At 42.1% G+C, this 15,953-nt stretch overlaps 1 protein-coding gene across 2 annotated transcripts in view; it reads left to right on the top strand.

The window, feature by feature from the left end:
• TAF1A (TATA-box binding protein associated factor, RNA polymerase I subunit A) overlaps positions 1-4,468 on the top strand; it is a 394,276-nt gene extending 389,808 nt beyond the window's left edge. For both annotated transcript variants that reach the window (XM_086927938.1, XM_086927937.1), the window contains exon 11: positions 4,205-4,468. In XM_086927938.1, the coding sequence (XP_086784064.1) occupies positions 4,205-4,317 (113 nt within the window). In that variant the 3' untranslated portion in view covers positions 4,318-4,468. The remainder of the gene's footprint in view (positions 1-4,204) is intronic.
• The last annotated feature ends 11,485 nt before the right edge of the window (positions 4,469-15,953 follow it).

The raw sequence follows: 15,953 nt of genomic DNA, 5'->3' as shown, positions 1-15,953 counted from the left end.
GCTGAACGGCTTCAACCATAAAAAGATGAACTGCAGACTTGTGACAGCCAGAGATGAAAGACTGAAGCCCCAGGGTCAATCAGTATAAAAATATACAGTAAGACAGCAGATTGAAGACATAAAGAAGACCAAAAAGAGAAGGTAACACCAAAATAACGAGAATACATGGTTGACTAATAAAGAGCACTTAATGACAAATGTAGATAAGATATATACAATAAGTCTGGGATGCGAAACACAGGGGAGAAGAGACAGCTGGGAAGGGGGTCCATGTTAGACAAGAGACAAAAGGAAAAATGCTATTAATATTTGAAGAGAATATTTTAGAATAAGAACACGAAAAAATAGCTTCAGTCAAACAGAGGCAATTTATATATAGAGAGAGAAAACATATCAATAACAATGCAGCCCTTAAAATGCTTCAAGATTTCCCACAGTTCATTTCTTCACCCATGTGCTTAAAAATGAAGTCTTGTAGGTCTTCTAAAGAATCAAATGAGAAAGTTCTCTTCTTGTGGGTCACTTTGAAGAAACAAGGATGCACTAGACCATATCTAGCATTCATGGAGTGTAAAGCAGGAAGATAGGAAAGGAATTCCTTTTGACGCTCGGCGGTAGCAACAGCCACATACTTTGAGAAGAAGACCCTTTGCCACAGATAAAACCATGCTAAGTTCAATAGAGTCCAAGAACAGGACTATAGTGGCTTTTGGATGATGAGGCTCCCAAAGGCCTAGGACCACTTCTATGAGCATGTTGTAAATTAGATATGTATGCTCCTTTAGCCTACCTATCTTCAGGATGTGTAGCATTTTGGAAAGCAAGCATGCCCCTTCTGACCCTTCACGGATGCCATAAATTCTAAGATATATTATGCTGATTTTGGTTCTCCAAATCTTCAGTTTGTGGCTTTAGAAGCACAATTTCCTTGGGCATGCCCTCGGTCTTAGTTGCTGCATCCTGTATATTGCTAATGCATTTCTCTAAATCTGGCACCCTGGATTCAAAATTGGACCATCTTTCCTCTATCCGTTAAAGCATAAAGTTGGTTTCCATGACAAAAGGTTTCAGAAGCTTTTTCTTCCATATGGTCTTCAAGGGTCAATGGTGATGGAGACTTCGTTGGAGAGCCAAGGTCTTTTTTTGTTGTTTTGTGTCTGTGGTGATGTCTTTACGGATAGAAGGCATATTTTTAGAAGAGGTCAAAGCGTTTTGACTAGAAGATGAAGAAAACAGTAGAGTCAGGGTAGAGCCCAGATTAAATGCGCCCAAAAACAGCAGGTCTTGTTTAAAAATGTTAAAGTATAAATAAATATAAATAAACATTTGCTGGTTAGTTTTTTTCTCAGGACAACAGGTGGAGGCAGCCCAAACAGTATATGGGCAAAACGGGGCCAGTAAGCAAGCCTACAGCAGTGCTCCACACTAAAGTGAAGCAAAGCCAGTGCATATAATCAGCAGGCACAGAAGGAAAGCAGTTACTACCAAAACTGCATTCTGGGGTGGCAGGTTTATCATAGATCAGGAGGCACATGATGTAGAAGTCTTAGATGTGGTCCGGTGGAAGTGCAACAAAATGAGCCCTCATCACAGAGCCACAGACTCCACTGAAGGAAGTAGGTGGAGAAACAAAAAATGTGGCTGAATGAGAAAAAAGCTGCCGAGTGGGGCTACTGAGGTACAGCCAGGATTCAGTGCATCAAAACAAGGCAGGACTCGTTTGAAGGCAACACATTTCCTTAGTAATAAACAACTGCTGGTTGAATATTTGTCAAAACAGCTTGTGGAGGCAGAGTTAAACTGTATATACGCTAAAAGGAGCCACTGGCAAGCCTGTACAACCATGCTCTATAATAAAGCAGAGCAGCGCCAGTTCAAAAAGATGCAGGAAACATAATAAGGCTCTTAAATCAAATATTGTATTAATTAAAATGGCCCAAAATCACAGATATAGCAGGCATACTTCAGTTATAAAGCATTGAATGAAACCAGAACCTAGCCGGTGAATCACTGCGCTTGCGCACTTTTCTTAAACAAAATGGTGACCGTCGAGCATGAGGGGGAGTGACACGGGAAAAAATACAGGAAAAGGGCTCAAAAAGCATCCAAAAACAAAAATACCTGACTCCCCCGCATCTGCTCAGCTCATACCCGCAAGCCACAAATTGCCGTCGCTCGCCGATTAGAGGCTCTGTTGCTGCGTGGAGCTTCAGAAGCCTGTGGCCATCTTGTCACCAGTTTTGCACCCTCCCCCGATAATATTTTGGAAAAAAAAGTATTAACAGTAAACGCTCCGGTTTGAACCAGGGTCCTTATACATGCAAAGGACGGACGCGTCATTTTGGCAATGCCTCTTAACTGGTATTAACTGATGTGAAGGACACTGTTAAAGACAGTCACGCCGTGCCTTGAGTCATTTGCATGCTGTTGTAAGAACGTTCCAAGTGGCTCTGTTGATCTACCAAAAGGCTGCATATTGCTCTCTGGTATGTGGCTTCGGAAACCTATCTAATGAACTTGAACGACATGTCCTGAAATATCATTGCACATGCATAGGCTGCTTTTCGTTGTGGCACCATTGTATTAAGGCCTCGTGCAAGTGAAAAAATTTGACTCTTCTTCAGTGAATGTTTATCTCCTTTTAAAGCTAACACAAAAAGTCAGCGAGAAGAGCGACCTATGTGTACAGCGTACAACATTCTATTTAAAGATGGCCACACAGTTTGCCCTCCTACCTGTATGCCTGTTGAGGCTCACCTCATAGAAGGTACAAGGCACGTGCAGCACAGTGAAATTCAGACGTTTACATTTAAATATTACGATATATAAAATGCCAAAAAGTAAATAATACAACCATCTCTGTCACTGAATTGAACTGCATTTTAGGCCAATGAACACATGAACAAGCATGATGCCATCACTCACAATGCAAAAGAAGTGGACTTACCCCTGGTGCATGCTGTGGTGGGCAGAGGCTAAATGTGAATGGCAGCTGAACAGACCAATGGATGAAGGTGACAGGCCAAAAGCCACTGCTATGTATAGACATATGTGTGTATATTTTTGTGGGATTCTTTTTTTTTTATACAAGAGGTTGGCAAAATAACTACTGCTGTCGTTAGACCAGACCTAAAAACTAACGTAACCTTTTGGGTTAGGTGTTGCTCAAAGGTGTTCTGGAATTTTTTTCACACTTGCAGACATGAAAGACATGCAGCATTGGCCAGTCAATTAGTTTGTTTTTTGAGCTGTGAAGGGGCCTTTCCTGTGAAACTAGTTAACAACATGAGTGGTGGAAGCTAGCCAATCAAAGAGATAGTAAAGAGGCTATGCTCCAGGGGAGGGACAAACACAAGATGGACCGGCTGAAACAAGGAAACTGTTGAATAGAAAGCAAGCAAATAAGACAACCGTAAAGCCAAACAGTGATTAAAAATGGGCGGGCTTCAAGCACCTACATGTTTGTGGTAAGTCCATAATATGTCTTTCACTTGACTTAAAAAGCGGAAAAAGCAAAAGCATACCATTTGTATTGGGTACACGGGCCTGGAGTGTTTTGAGCCAACTGTTGACAACAGCAGAGATTTAAAAAAAAACATTGCTTTTAAAAAAATGGAGATTAATGCATACGTGGATGTAATTTCTCGCAACAATGGTGTCACTATTCACCTGGTCTATGAGATGGCATAGGCACAGCTTGGAACCCCGAGTGAAACGTCTTTGGTTTGCTTGTACACTGCTGTCAAGACCCAACTCGTGTAAAGTGAGGTTTGTTTTCAGAGTCCACCTTCATTTTTTTAATCTTTATTATCTTTTGTGATTTTGGACCAAGGCAAGTAAGAAATTACACTTTTGTCCAATTAAGGGTACTCTTTTTATCGACCTCGGAAGGATGAATTTATGAACATCATTACTGCGAAGTTCTAACTTGCGATCTGCACACCGAGCCTAATGTCTTTAACACGCTCTTACCTCATTGCAGCAGTTTGGATCCCAAAATAGTGTATTAGTTTACAAGTTCTCTTGGTGTCTCAATTCCAAGTTATTATGTAACTTTGCAAGCATACATGAACTGCTGGATGTTTTTCCCAGGCTTGCTATCTTTTCTCCAGATTCTCTTGAGCTCTGCAACCACTGCAGTGAATTATAATGCATCCAATACTGCATAAAATAAGTTAACATTTGTCTTATTATTTCGTTGCAGGTTGCAGGTACTTCAGCTTTGTTGTTTCCAAAAGCAGCAGATCGCACCGAAAAAAGACGAAGAGACTGAAGAAGTTTGTTAAGAAGCACAGGCTGAAAGGCCTGGGATGCTGAGCCCTGGCCTGTGTGCACGGACACATTCCAGCTAATATGTTGATGTTTAAGGGTGTCTTTCAAGTGCCTGTTAAACGTGGAAATACTTTAACATGCTTTTTATTGCATCTGTACCGCTGGTTCTGTACAGTTAAAACCTCTCATTTCCGCCTCTCGTGTGAAGTTTGTGGTTTGTTCTCTGGTTTCTAGGCTCCTTTTGGGCCCATCTCTTGCTAATGCTTATCCCAGTTGAGGGATATAGCTTTTTATTAATGCTTGAAGTCGTCAAACTTAACTGCCTCATAATACTGGACTTTCCTGGCTTTGAGGTCAGCGCTCCCAAAAAAATATGAAGATGATACGAGCCAGCAAGTGAAAAAGGGGTATTCAGAAAGTATAGCTGTGGAGTTGAAAGGCATTTCAACTTCTAAATGGGTGCATTAAACCATATGATGACTTGCCTGCATTTATTAATCTTACTTTTCTCCGTGGGAGGCTATTTTGAAAGAAATTAGGCATTTAAAAGAGGAACTATAAAATGAATTGAAGGAAATCAATCCTAAATTGAATACGAAATACATTTCGACATCATGAAACACAAATATATATGATATATATGTGTGTATATGTATATATATGTGTGTTTATATATATATATATATGTGTGTGTGTGTGTGGATATATTTATATATATATATATATGTGTGTGTATGTATATATAATTTCTTTTAAGGTGTGTTTTTCATGATGCCTGAAATGTATCATTACTTTAACAAGCACTTTGCCGCTTTTGTACACTTTTGAAATGACAGCGCTATACTTGCACTTCTAGCCACTGTAGGGCATAAACAACTTCCGCACTACATTTCATTGTGGTGCTTAACACGTTACTCTTTTCCCGGGTATAGGGTTCTTTTACACAATACAGAGTTTTAGATAAAGTTGGCATTTTCCTGTAAATATCAGCAAAGCTAGTTTTTTTTCTCAAATATCTTTCTTAAATACAAAAAATTACACACTTGTCAATAACAATTCTTAATGTGAGATAAAATGACTTTAAATCGCATTGAAATGACATCGAGGAAATATATAATTATATGAGAAAAACCAAGAAAAAATACTTTTTTCGTGCCAAGTAGCCTTAAACAGTAGCAAGTTAAAATATTACAGATTACAGAACATACAAAAAAGGGGAATACGGGTAGCACTGGTGCTAAATCCCTGTAAAAGCACTGTGACCTTCATTGTCTGCAGCAGTATCCCAGGGTAGGCGGATTGGGGGCTCTTAGGGGGGGGGGGGGTCATACTGACCCCAGACCATTCTGAGTGGCTCTATGTGCCAGCATCCGAAATTACCATAAACAGGAATACCACACCAGTTTAAACGGGTGCATTTCTACTCTGGTAAAAACTACATGCGGGTCTTCTACCATCTTGTGATATAATCTGAGTAGTTGTAATAATGAGTGGTGGACCGAATTGTTGTTGTGCTATTTGTGGTGTTTTGTAATCCCAGGAGGTTTAAGGGTACTGAGCCTCAGGTCCAGTGCACCAAAGGATAAAATGCTATATATGACTTTACTATAGTGATAGGTGCAGTCCCAATTGCCTCATACCCTGTGTATTTGCTGTTGGGTCTTTTATCATTGTCCACCTGCTCAGAGAAGGTGAAAAATGGCTTCATTGAAATCTCCAGAATCAGGAATTTGCAGACACTGAAGGACCCAAGAAGCCCAGGCCTTCGTGTTATTCTTAGACTCAAGTCGCAGTGCTTGGAATTAGGGTTGGAGGTATCACCCTGAATCGGTGTCTCAGGCCCAATATCCCCCTTCGATTCAAGGTAGCTTGTAATGAGAACTTACAAAGACCATGCACTTCACAAATGACAGTAAATTAATAGGACTAAAAGAAGTAAATTCAGTAAGAGTGTTTGTATGCATCCACTGGCACAAGCAGGCACAAAAGTGGTCCTTGGACACACAACATTACCAATCTTAAATACACCCGCTGTCCGTGCAGTTAACCGCGGTGGGGCCAGTTGGGGGGATTTCGAGGGACGATGCTGAGGGGAAATTAAATAAATAATTCATTTTCCCTCGACATCGCCCCTCGAAATACCCCCCACCCGGTGCCACTGCCCCACCGTTGTTACCTACACGGACCGCTGCTGCTTGAATACCGATTGGGTGTTTTTGGAATAAAAGAAAAAAATATGAAAAATTAAAATCAAGCCTATTCACAACGGTGCAGTGGGGGAAGGTGACAAAATGTGCTCAGTGCACACTTGTAGGTCATACATGTGATAATAGTAGTCAGAGCGCATATCCAAAACAGGAACAGCATGATTGATATGTATAGGGTCCATATTGTCAGTCAACGTTTCAATACCATAAGTGGGTAGCCGGAACATCATCAGGACTAAGGTTTTTTTAAGAGCCCGAAAGTTAGCTAAAATCATACAAAGAAAAAATATAGGGTTTCATCTGAAAACATATATATATATATATATATATATATATCACCACACGTTACCTCCTACCTCAGAGTTTTGCGAAAAACGCACTCCCTCTGGAACTGTGATAAAAGTTGCTTTATTGTATATAAGCAGCCGTAGCCATGCCCAGCGCGTTTCGGTTCGTGCCTCGTACCTTGATCACAGGGAATTACTCCTGATTAAGGTTCGAGGCGGGAACCGAAATGCATTGGGCATGGCTACGGCTGCTTATATGCAATAAAGCAACTTTAATCACAGATTCCGAGTGAGTGCGTTTTTCGCAAACCTCTGAAATAAGAAGTAACATATGTTGATATTGACCGGCTGTCCTGTCGGAGAAAACTTGCACCGCCCCAAACGAAAGAAGCGCTGGCATTCTAACAAAGGGCGTTGGAGTTTGATATATATATATATATATATATATATATATATATATCAAACTATATCCACACCCAATTGTCCCTTCTGCAATCCAGGCCCCTTGGGAGGTGGCGTGCTGTGCCAGTGGGGCACGCCGGGCAGTCAATCCATAAACAAAGTCCAATAATACGCTCTCCCAGGAAAGTTGCAAACTCCAAAAGAATTTAATTGTTTCTGTAAAGCATTTCGACTGAAGGTTTACATATTATGTAAGACATGAACGAGGGACTGCAGCAAGCTGGTGAGCCCACTACAATGCTATGGTGGCGGCCATTTTGTAACAGCCAAGTATTAAGGAATATGAATGTATAACAATTGACCACAGCATTCATATTGCCTGTGATAATTATAACCCTCACATTGCAGAGGCATAATTTTAAGGCATAAATGATAAGGTGCCAACTGTACCAGGAGAATAATCCAAATTCAGTGAGGCTGCTGTATCTGGATTGCAACTCCAGTAAAATTGAGCATGGAGAAAGCTGCAATGGGTAAGTGTACCAGTAGAAAGTAATCAGTACGTAACCACCTTATCAGATTCAGACACCGCAAATGGTTTAAGGACAAGGCCAACCATAACATCTCGCAAGCCCAGTCTAAGATTATTCAATCCCTAGCTGAAGAGGAAGAGATCATCATACGCCCTTCCCGACAAGGGAGGCAATATTGTCCTATGGGGCAGAGAACAATACATCACATAGGCTCTAAGACAACTTGAGACACCAGATTTTACCAAACAATAACGAGGGCCGACTACACCAACAACATTCTTGAAATCTGGAACTAACCTACTGAGTGGAAAGATGGGGTGATTTTCGAGTGGGATGAGTACTGTTATCTTGAGAACGACTACCCAGAACTTCCCATACTGTATTTACTCCCCAAAATTCACAAAGACCATGACAACCCCCCTGGCAGACCCTTAGTGTCCTTCAGAGGAAGTGTTAAGGAAAGTATGTCTAAATGCGTTGACCACTTCCTCAGGGAATATGTTGCCTCATTACCCTCACACATCAGGGACACAAAAGATTTTCTAGCGAAATTGGAGGGAGTGGCTTGGGAAGAAGAGTTCCATGGACGTGAACTCGCTGTATATCATAATTGATCAAAACTTGGGTAACGGGGCATGCGATCACTTCCTCAAAAACAGGAATATTTGTCTTTTACAATATACTAACATGCTATTAGAAATGGTTAAGCATTGCTTGATTAACAATATTTTCATGTTTAACAGCACCATCTACAAGCAAATACTGGGGACAGCGATGAGTACATGTTTTGCCCCCAGTTTTGCTAACCTTTTCCTTGGGGTGTGGGAGGAGGAGCTACGGGCAACACAACCCGAATTGACAGAGGGTGGTGAGGTCACACTTTGACTACGATATATCGACAACCTCTTCATTATATGGAGAGGTAGTGAGAAAAGTGCCATAACATTCGTGAACAAATTGCACTGCAATGATTACAATCTCAATCTGACATACAACATGAGTAAATTTAATACTGAATTCCTTGATGTAGATTTTACCATTGTGAACAACACCATACACACCAACCTGTTTCGTAAACCCACAGCAGGCAAAAGTCTCCTCCTTGCTCTGAGCAGTCACACAGATAATTTGAAATTGAATATTTCATATGGAGAACTGCTCAGAGCAGGAAGAAATTGCAATACCGATGAAGCATATGATGCCGAAAGGAACAACATGGCAGAAAGATTCCAAGAACGTGGCTACCCTAAATAGGTCTTGACCAAGCCAATCAACAAAGCAAGTAAGCTTTCAAGGGAACACACCCTTACGGACAACATAACCAAAGAAGTGGATGATTGTACCAATAATGCAAGAGTTATCCTCACATACAACAGCAACTCACAGGCAATACAGAAAATACCAAAAATTTGAATATTCTGACCAGTGGCCCTATTATCAGTCATACAATGCATGAAAGACCTAGGGTCACTTACAGAAGGGGTCACAATCTACGTGATATCCTTGTTCGTGGTGACATTACAGCACGATGAAGCTCCAATGAACACAGCCTACAGGGATTCTTTCCATGTGCCCACTGCAAGGCTTGTTATAACAGCTACATAGTAAAAGAATACAAGACACCCAGTAACAACACCCGAAAAATAACTGTTTTTCACATGTAGTTCTAACTTTGTCATTTATGTCTTGGAGTGTCCATGCAATTTACGCAATTGGGCAATACCACCTTTATGGTGAAGAAAAGATTTTTGGAGCATATGCGGGCAATCAATAATCGGGATGCCCACTACCCTATTGCTAGACATTATGAACAATATCATCTGTCCAACAGCTCCCTCCTTAGATACTTTGCAATTGGGCAGGTATTAAACAATTCCAGAAGGGGCAATGGAGTACTCAAATTACGCAAAAAGAAGTCCAAATGCATTATTGAATTTGAAACCAAAAGCCCGGGGGAACAAAATCAGGATGAGGAATTGGGCATACATCTGCAAGAATAATACATTTCATTAATGCTCTTTCTCTCTGTATGTCCTCATTCTCTCTGCATGATGTGGGGGAATTGGCGACCACCGTATCAGCAATATCAAACACAGTTTACGCCCCGTCCACAATATCAACCCAGGGGCCAGTACCAGAATCAATTCCAGGGACATCAACCTTACAACCAGAACCATTACTTGGAGACAAGGAATGCAAGATACTGACGAGAATAGGTGAAATCCCAAGCTTTAATCTTAGCTCTATTGAGCTAACTGAAGCAGCTACCACTTTGCTATCTAAGGGCTTAACATTTGTCCTACATTCTGGACTAAACAGGTTCGAGCTCTTTAATGATCTTATGTCTTTTTTCAGAAAAATACGCCTCAAATGCTTTTTCGCTAATACTATACCTAATGACGATTCAACAAATAGATCAGGACTCTCCCCGAAATCTATATTTACTCCTTCAAGCGATCAGATTGCCCCAGAAGTAAAAATCTTCGAGCAAGTAGTATATAAAAACCTACTGGCGGCTACTAATTGTGTTCCTACCCCCCCCTTTAACATAAACAAAGAAGAACATTCAGCTTTGAAAATGTTAAGACTCGCCAGACATAACAATCAAAGTGTGTGATAAGGGAGGAGGAATAGCCATCTTGGACACAACAAATTATATAGTAAAAATAGAGGACATGCTTAATGATGATCAGTTCTATCAAAAAATAAATATAGACCCAACTGATAAAATAAAGAAAAAGATCCTAAAGAGAACTTCTAAAGCCCTCCGAGATGGAGACATATGTTAAAAAGAATTTGAATACCTGAACGTGGAGAACCCTAGACTAGCTAGTCTTTATGGCACCCCCAAAATTCACAAAGATGAGAACAATCCACTTTTCGTCCAATAGTTACTACTATAGGGGCAGTAACTGAGCCATTATCAAAATACCTTGACAAAACTCTACGTCCACATGTTGGATATCCCAGGGCATGTGCAAGATACCCGCCATATCATCAATCTAATTGAAGGAATTTCATTCAATTCAGATCGACAATGGTTAGTAACATTAGACGTGGAAAGTCTTTATAGCAACATCCCTTGTGACGGGGCCATTCAGGCAGTTGATTGGTTCATACACCTTATGGACATTGACTGTAATGTAAATTTAATCTTAGACTGTCTGCACATAGTCCTAGAAGAAAACATCTTTGAATTTCGCAATGACCTATATAAACAGGTCAAAGGAGTCAGTATGGGCGCACCTTGCGCCCCTACTATTGCGAATATTTATGTAGCGTATTTCGAAATTAAATTAATCTATAACGAAATAGCGCCCTTTTATGAGACAGTGTTGCACTGGGCATGCTATATAGATGATATCTTTTTAATATGGGATGACAACACAGGAAAAACTAGATGAATTTCTGTCTTGGCTTAATTTATGTGATCCGAATCTACGATTTACATCAAAAGTTGATAATCAAAAAATAGATTATTTAGATATTTGGATCAAGCATGAGAATGGGCAACTAATGGCAGATCTTTTTGTCAAAAAGAGTGCACGAAATACACTCTTACATTATAAAAGCTTTCATCTAACCACACAGAAAGACAGTATCCCCTTTGGGCAGTTTATTGGTCTCTGAAGAAACTGTACCAAATTGGAATACTTTGACCAAAGAGCTGAGAAAATGACAACTACATTTCTCGAAAGTGGATATCCACGAAGATTGGTAAGACAATCCTACAAAAGGGCAAGACTTTACGATCGCCAACACCTGCTACAAAACACGAACACCATATAAAATCAGAAATTGGTTTTTGTGACACGTCATTCAGTCATGAATAAACAGATTCGCCAAATAATTTTCTCCAATTGGCATTTATTGAACATCAATAATGCATTCATGACTTCTCTGGAGAAACCATTATTTGCGTACCGCAAAAACAAGAACCTCAAAGATATTGTAGTTAGATCGCGCATGACAGGAAACCCTAAAGAGCCAACACAGAGAAGTGTTGAGGACATGCAACCTCTAGTAGGGAACTATAAATGTGGCTCTTTTAAGAGTTGCCCTGTGGCTTTGGTCACAAAAGAAATGGAATTCAATGGACACAAAATAATATCTAAGGACATTACAAACTGCAAATCAAAGAATATAATATATCTTCTGATCTGCCCGTGCGCAAAAGGCTACGTAGGGGAAACCTCACGTATGTTTAGTGTCAGACTAACCGAACATAGATCAGCCATAAGGACTCAAAAAACATCATCCCCTTTGGTTTCACATTTTCTAACTGAGGGTCATACAGAAAATGATATTGTCTGGTTTATACTGGAAAAGATCAAAACCAAGGAAGGCATAAGTTCTGACATTGTGAGAAGAAAACGAGAAGTGTTCTGGATATTCTTATTAGATACAGCAACTAAAGGACTCAATCTCGAAATTCCGTGGGAAAATGCCATAAACTAATATGTAATCTGTTGTCACCTCCAATCTGAAAATCTCAATATACACAATAAATGAAGTAATGAGATGTTGTCATTTTATAACTTATTTTCCAATTTGGGTTTGAAGTTTCCGAAAATAACAAAAAGTGGTATAGCAGGTATACTTTCCCAATTAACTATTACCTTTGCAAAGGATGCTAAGCATCATTCACAACCATGCTAGATGTATATAACATTTCTAATTGTTTTTAAATTGTGACTTTGCTTTTTGAATTTGCTACTTTGCACAGTATTTGAGGCATTTTAATAATTGTTAACCCCTCTATTTTCGCAGCGTCCTGAGTCGGAAAGCCGGGACCTGCCCCTAACGCTAGGAGAAAAAAGCCAAAACCGATTTTAGGGCTTTAGGCTATTTGCTCTCTGTCACTCACCTCGAGTGTAGCCGAGGTAGGGCTACGCGGGGCGGCCATCTTGGGTGAGGAGAAGGCTGGTGGGCTAGGATTCGAGTGCTTAGCCACGCCCGCACTCCCGCCTTCGAGTGCATAAAATGGCACCCTCATGCAGGCAGTGCAGCGGATGGGCGCAGCGGGGGCGCCGGCGGCGCGCCGAAGACGTGCCAAAGGCAAGCCCGTCTGCGCCTGTCCGCGCCTGGCCGGGACCAGGGGCCACGACCCCTGATCCGGCACCACGGTACTCCAGGGAAGACCTGCTTGCACTAAATAACAAAACTGGTCTTATTAGCCTGCAAACAGTGGAGGCACTGAGGCGGGAGGAACTGCTGAAACCCATAGCAGAATTATCTATTACGAAAACTAACACTAGGAGGGAAAGAGGAAAAGTAACATCACAGAGCGTTGCCCTGCTTAACACACGCTCTCTCCAAAAACACAATTTGGAGGTGTTCTCCCTGCTCCATGAAGGCAACCTAGATATATTAGGAGTCCCGGAGACGTGGTTCGAGGATTCTTCCATGTCCGACTTAGTGGCTGCACTCCCACCCAACTTCAGTGCCACCTCCCATAACAGGAAAGACGGTAGGAAAGGGGGGGGGGGGAGTTGCCCTTTTTTATAAAAACTCCTCTATATCGGAAACCATTTGTGCAGAAAGCATAGAGGGTGCGGACATCTTGGGGGTCAAACTCTGCTCTGCCACCAATTGCCTGGCGATACTCATCGTCTATCGCCCTCCTAGAACTCCCCCAGCCTTTTTTGAGTCTTTTCTGGGACTGGTCCACGACCTTTGCACAAGGTATGAGGGTCTTGTGGTGATGGGAGATTTCAATCTCCACTGGGAGGAGTCCACTAAAGACGCAACGTCCAAACAGCTAGAAGAGGCTATGACCGCGCTAGAACAAACCCAGATAGTGACAGGCCCAACACACAAGAAAGGTCACACATTGGATCTGATTTGTACCTCAGTCCTGGTGCTGAGCCCCGTCACTATCTCGCCTTGCATATGGTCGGATCATCACCTGCTGCAGGGTAGATTAGCATTCCCGGGGCAAGGAGGAATCCCCACCGCCGAATGGCGGGTGGTAAGAAGGTGGAATTCAATCAATACTGATTCTCTATTATCTATATCAGAGAAACCCTCCCACCTTAACAGACTACCAGAGGATGATGTGGAGAGGGCCAGCCTCAAACTATCACTAAAACTGTAAAAATGCCATTGAGGCAGTGGCACCTGCACGAAAGGTAAAAATCAGGGACAAAGGAAAAGGGGCCCCCTGGTTCAATGATGACCTGAGACTCCTGAAACGCTCCCTGCGCCAGAGCGAGAGAGCTTGGCGAAAGGGGTATGATCCTAATTCCCAAGCCTTGTATGCAAAAAAGCTCACCACTTATAAACAAGCCATTAGGACTAGGAAGGGTGAGTTTTACGAAAGCAAAATTGCAATAGCACCCAACCCCCAGAAAGAAATTTTCAAAGTCCTTACAGAACTGAGAAAAAAGAAGGAACAGCCCCCCTCCTTCACGTAAGAAGACTGCTTTAAATTCCAGTCATTTTTCACCACCAAGATATCTGCCCTCCTGACAGAAATCAAGACCACCCCTAGACTGGACTGCCCAGGAATCACTCAAATACCTTCCCCCACAGTCATCCAGCCCCTAACTTCACTACCCTTACTCACCAAAGAAACTCTGGAAAGAGTGATGAATCAAGTCAAATCAGGCTCACCGGCTGACCCATGCCCTCCGAGGATCTACAAACAAGCCTGGCCAGGACTGGAGGATGACATACTATCGCTCCTAAACTGTTCCCTCACTTCCGGACAGATCCCCTCTAACCTTAAGGAAGCCCGATTGATTCCTCTCTTAAAAAAGGCAGGGGCTGATACTAAGATCTTGAAAAACTATAGGCCCATTTCACAACTTCCTTTTTTAGCCAAAATACTGGAGCAGCATGTGTTGCCCAGCCTCTCTCACCACCTTCAGAGCAATTCCTTGCTGGAACCCAACCAGGCCGGTTTTAGGGCCCACAATAGCACGGAATTGGTCATGCTTTCCGTGCTAGACGACCTGCGACTTAAAGCAGATAAAAAAGATCCTTGTGCCCTGGTACTACTTGACCTCTCAGCGGCATTTGATATGGTCAATCATGACCTACAACTGTCGCGGATGTGGGACTTTGGTATCCAGGGCAAGGCCCGTGCCTGGCTGACCTCGTTTCTCGGTGAACGGGTTCAGAGAGTACAACTGGATGACATGGTGTCAGAGGCAGCAAGGATCACATGTGGAGTCCCACAGGGCTCGGCCCTGTCACCCTTGATGTTCAATGCATATCTGCAGCCCCTCATCTCATTATTGAATCAGATGGACTGCAGTATATACAACTACGCTGATGACACTCAGATCATCATTCAAATTGGTAACACTCCAACAGCAGATCAAAAATTGCAAAACATCTTAAAATTTACCGTCAATTGGATGACGGCAAATATTTTAAAGATTAATCCTGATAAGACGGAGGTGCTTGCAATTACGACATCATCTAGCCTCTGGAGTGACCTCTTATGGCCCACTGAATTAGGAAACCCCCCAGTACCGGCAGAAACAGTTAAAAGCCTAGGCATAGTTGTAGATGCCAACCTCACTATGTCAGCCCAGGTTTCAGCAGTAGTGGGCACGTGTGTGGGCTTAATGAGACAATTGCGCAAACTGTCTCCCATCCTGACGGCGGACACTCTCAGGAGAGCAGTATCAGCATTAATCCTGGCACGGCTGGACTATGGCAACGTCATGTATTTCGGTACTCCGCAAAAACTAATGAACAGACTTCAGATTGTCATGAACGACGCGGCCAGACTCATTTTCAACAAACCAAGAAGGACCCATGCCACCCCCCTTCTTCGCAAACTTCACTGGCTGCCAGTGAATCGACGGGCTAAGTTTAAGGGCCTATGCATCACGCAGAAAGCCCTGTATGCGCAAGCCCCTAAATACATTAAGGAACGTCTTGTCCCGTATGCCCCTAGCAGGAACTTATGATCAGCAGAGGCCGCACTATTGATCTGCCCACGGTTCAAACTGTGCTCTTTTGGAGGACGCACATTCTCCTACACAATTCCCAGAGCATGGAATCAACTGCCTGAAATCTACGCAAAGAAACAAGTCTCTCGCCCTTCAGAAAAAAGCTGAAAACCGTGCTATTCCAGGAGGCATTGGGTACCATCTAGCTTGTTCCCCTAACAACTTTGTGTCCACTCTCCGCTAAGCGCTTAGAGACCCCTGGGTGATAAGGCGCTCTACAAATCAAAAATACAAATACAAATATATATATATATATATATATATATATATATATAAAACAAATAC

The sequence above is a fragment of the Lissotriton vulgaris genome, chromosome 6 (genome assembly GCF_964263255.1).
Source record: "Lissotriton vulgaris chromosome 6, aLisVul1.2, whole genome shotgun sequence".
Taxonomy (NCBI): Eukaryota; Metazoa; Chordata; class Amphibia; order Caudata; family Salamandridae; genus Lissotriton; species Lissotriton vulgaris.
This window is presented reverse-complemented; position numbering and strand designations above follow the sequence as displayed.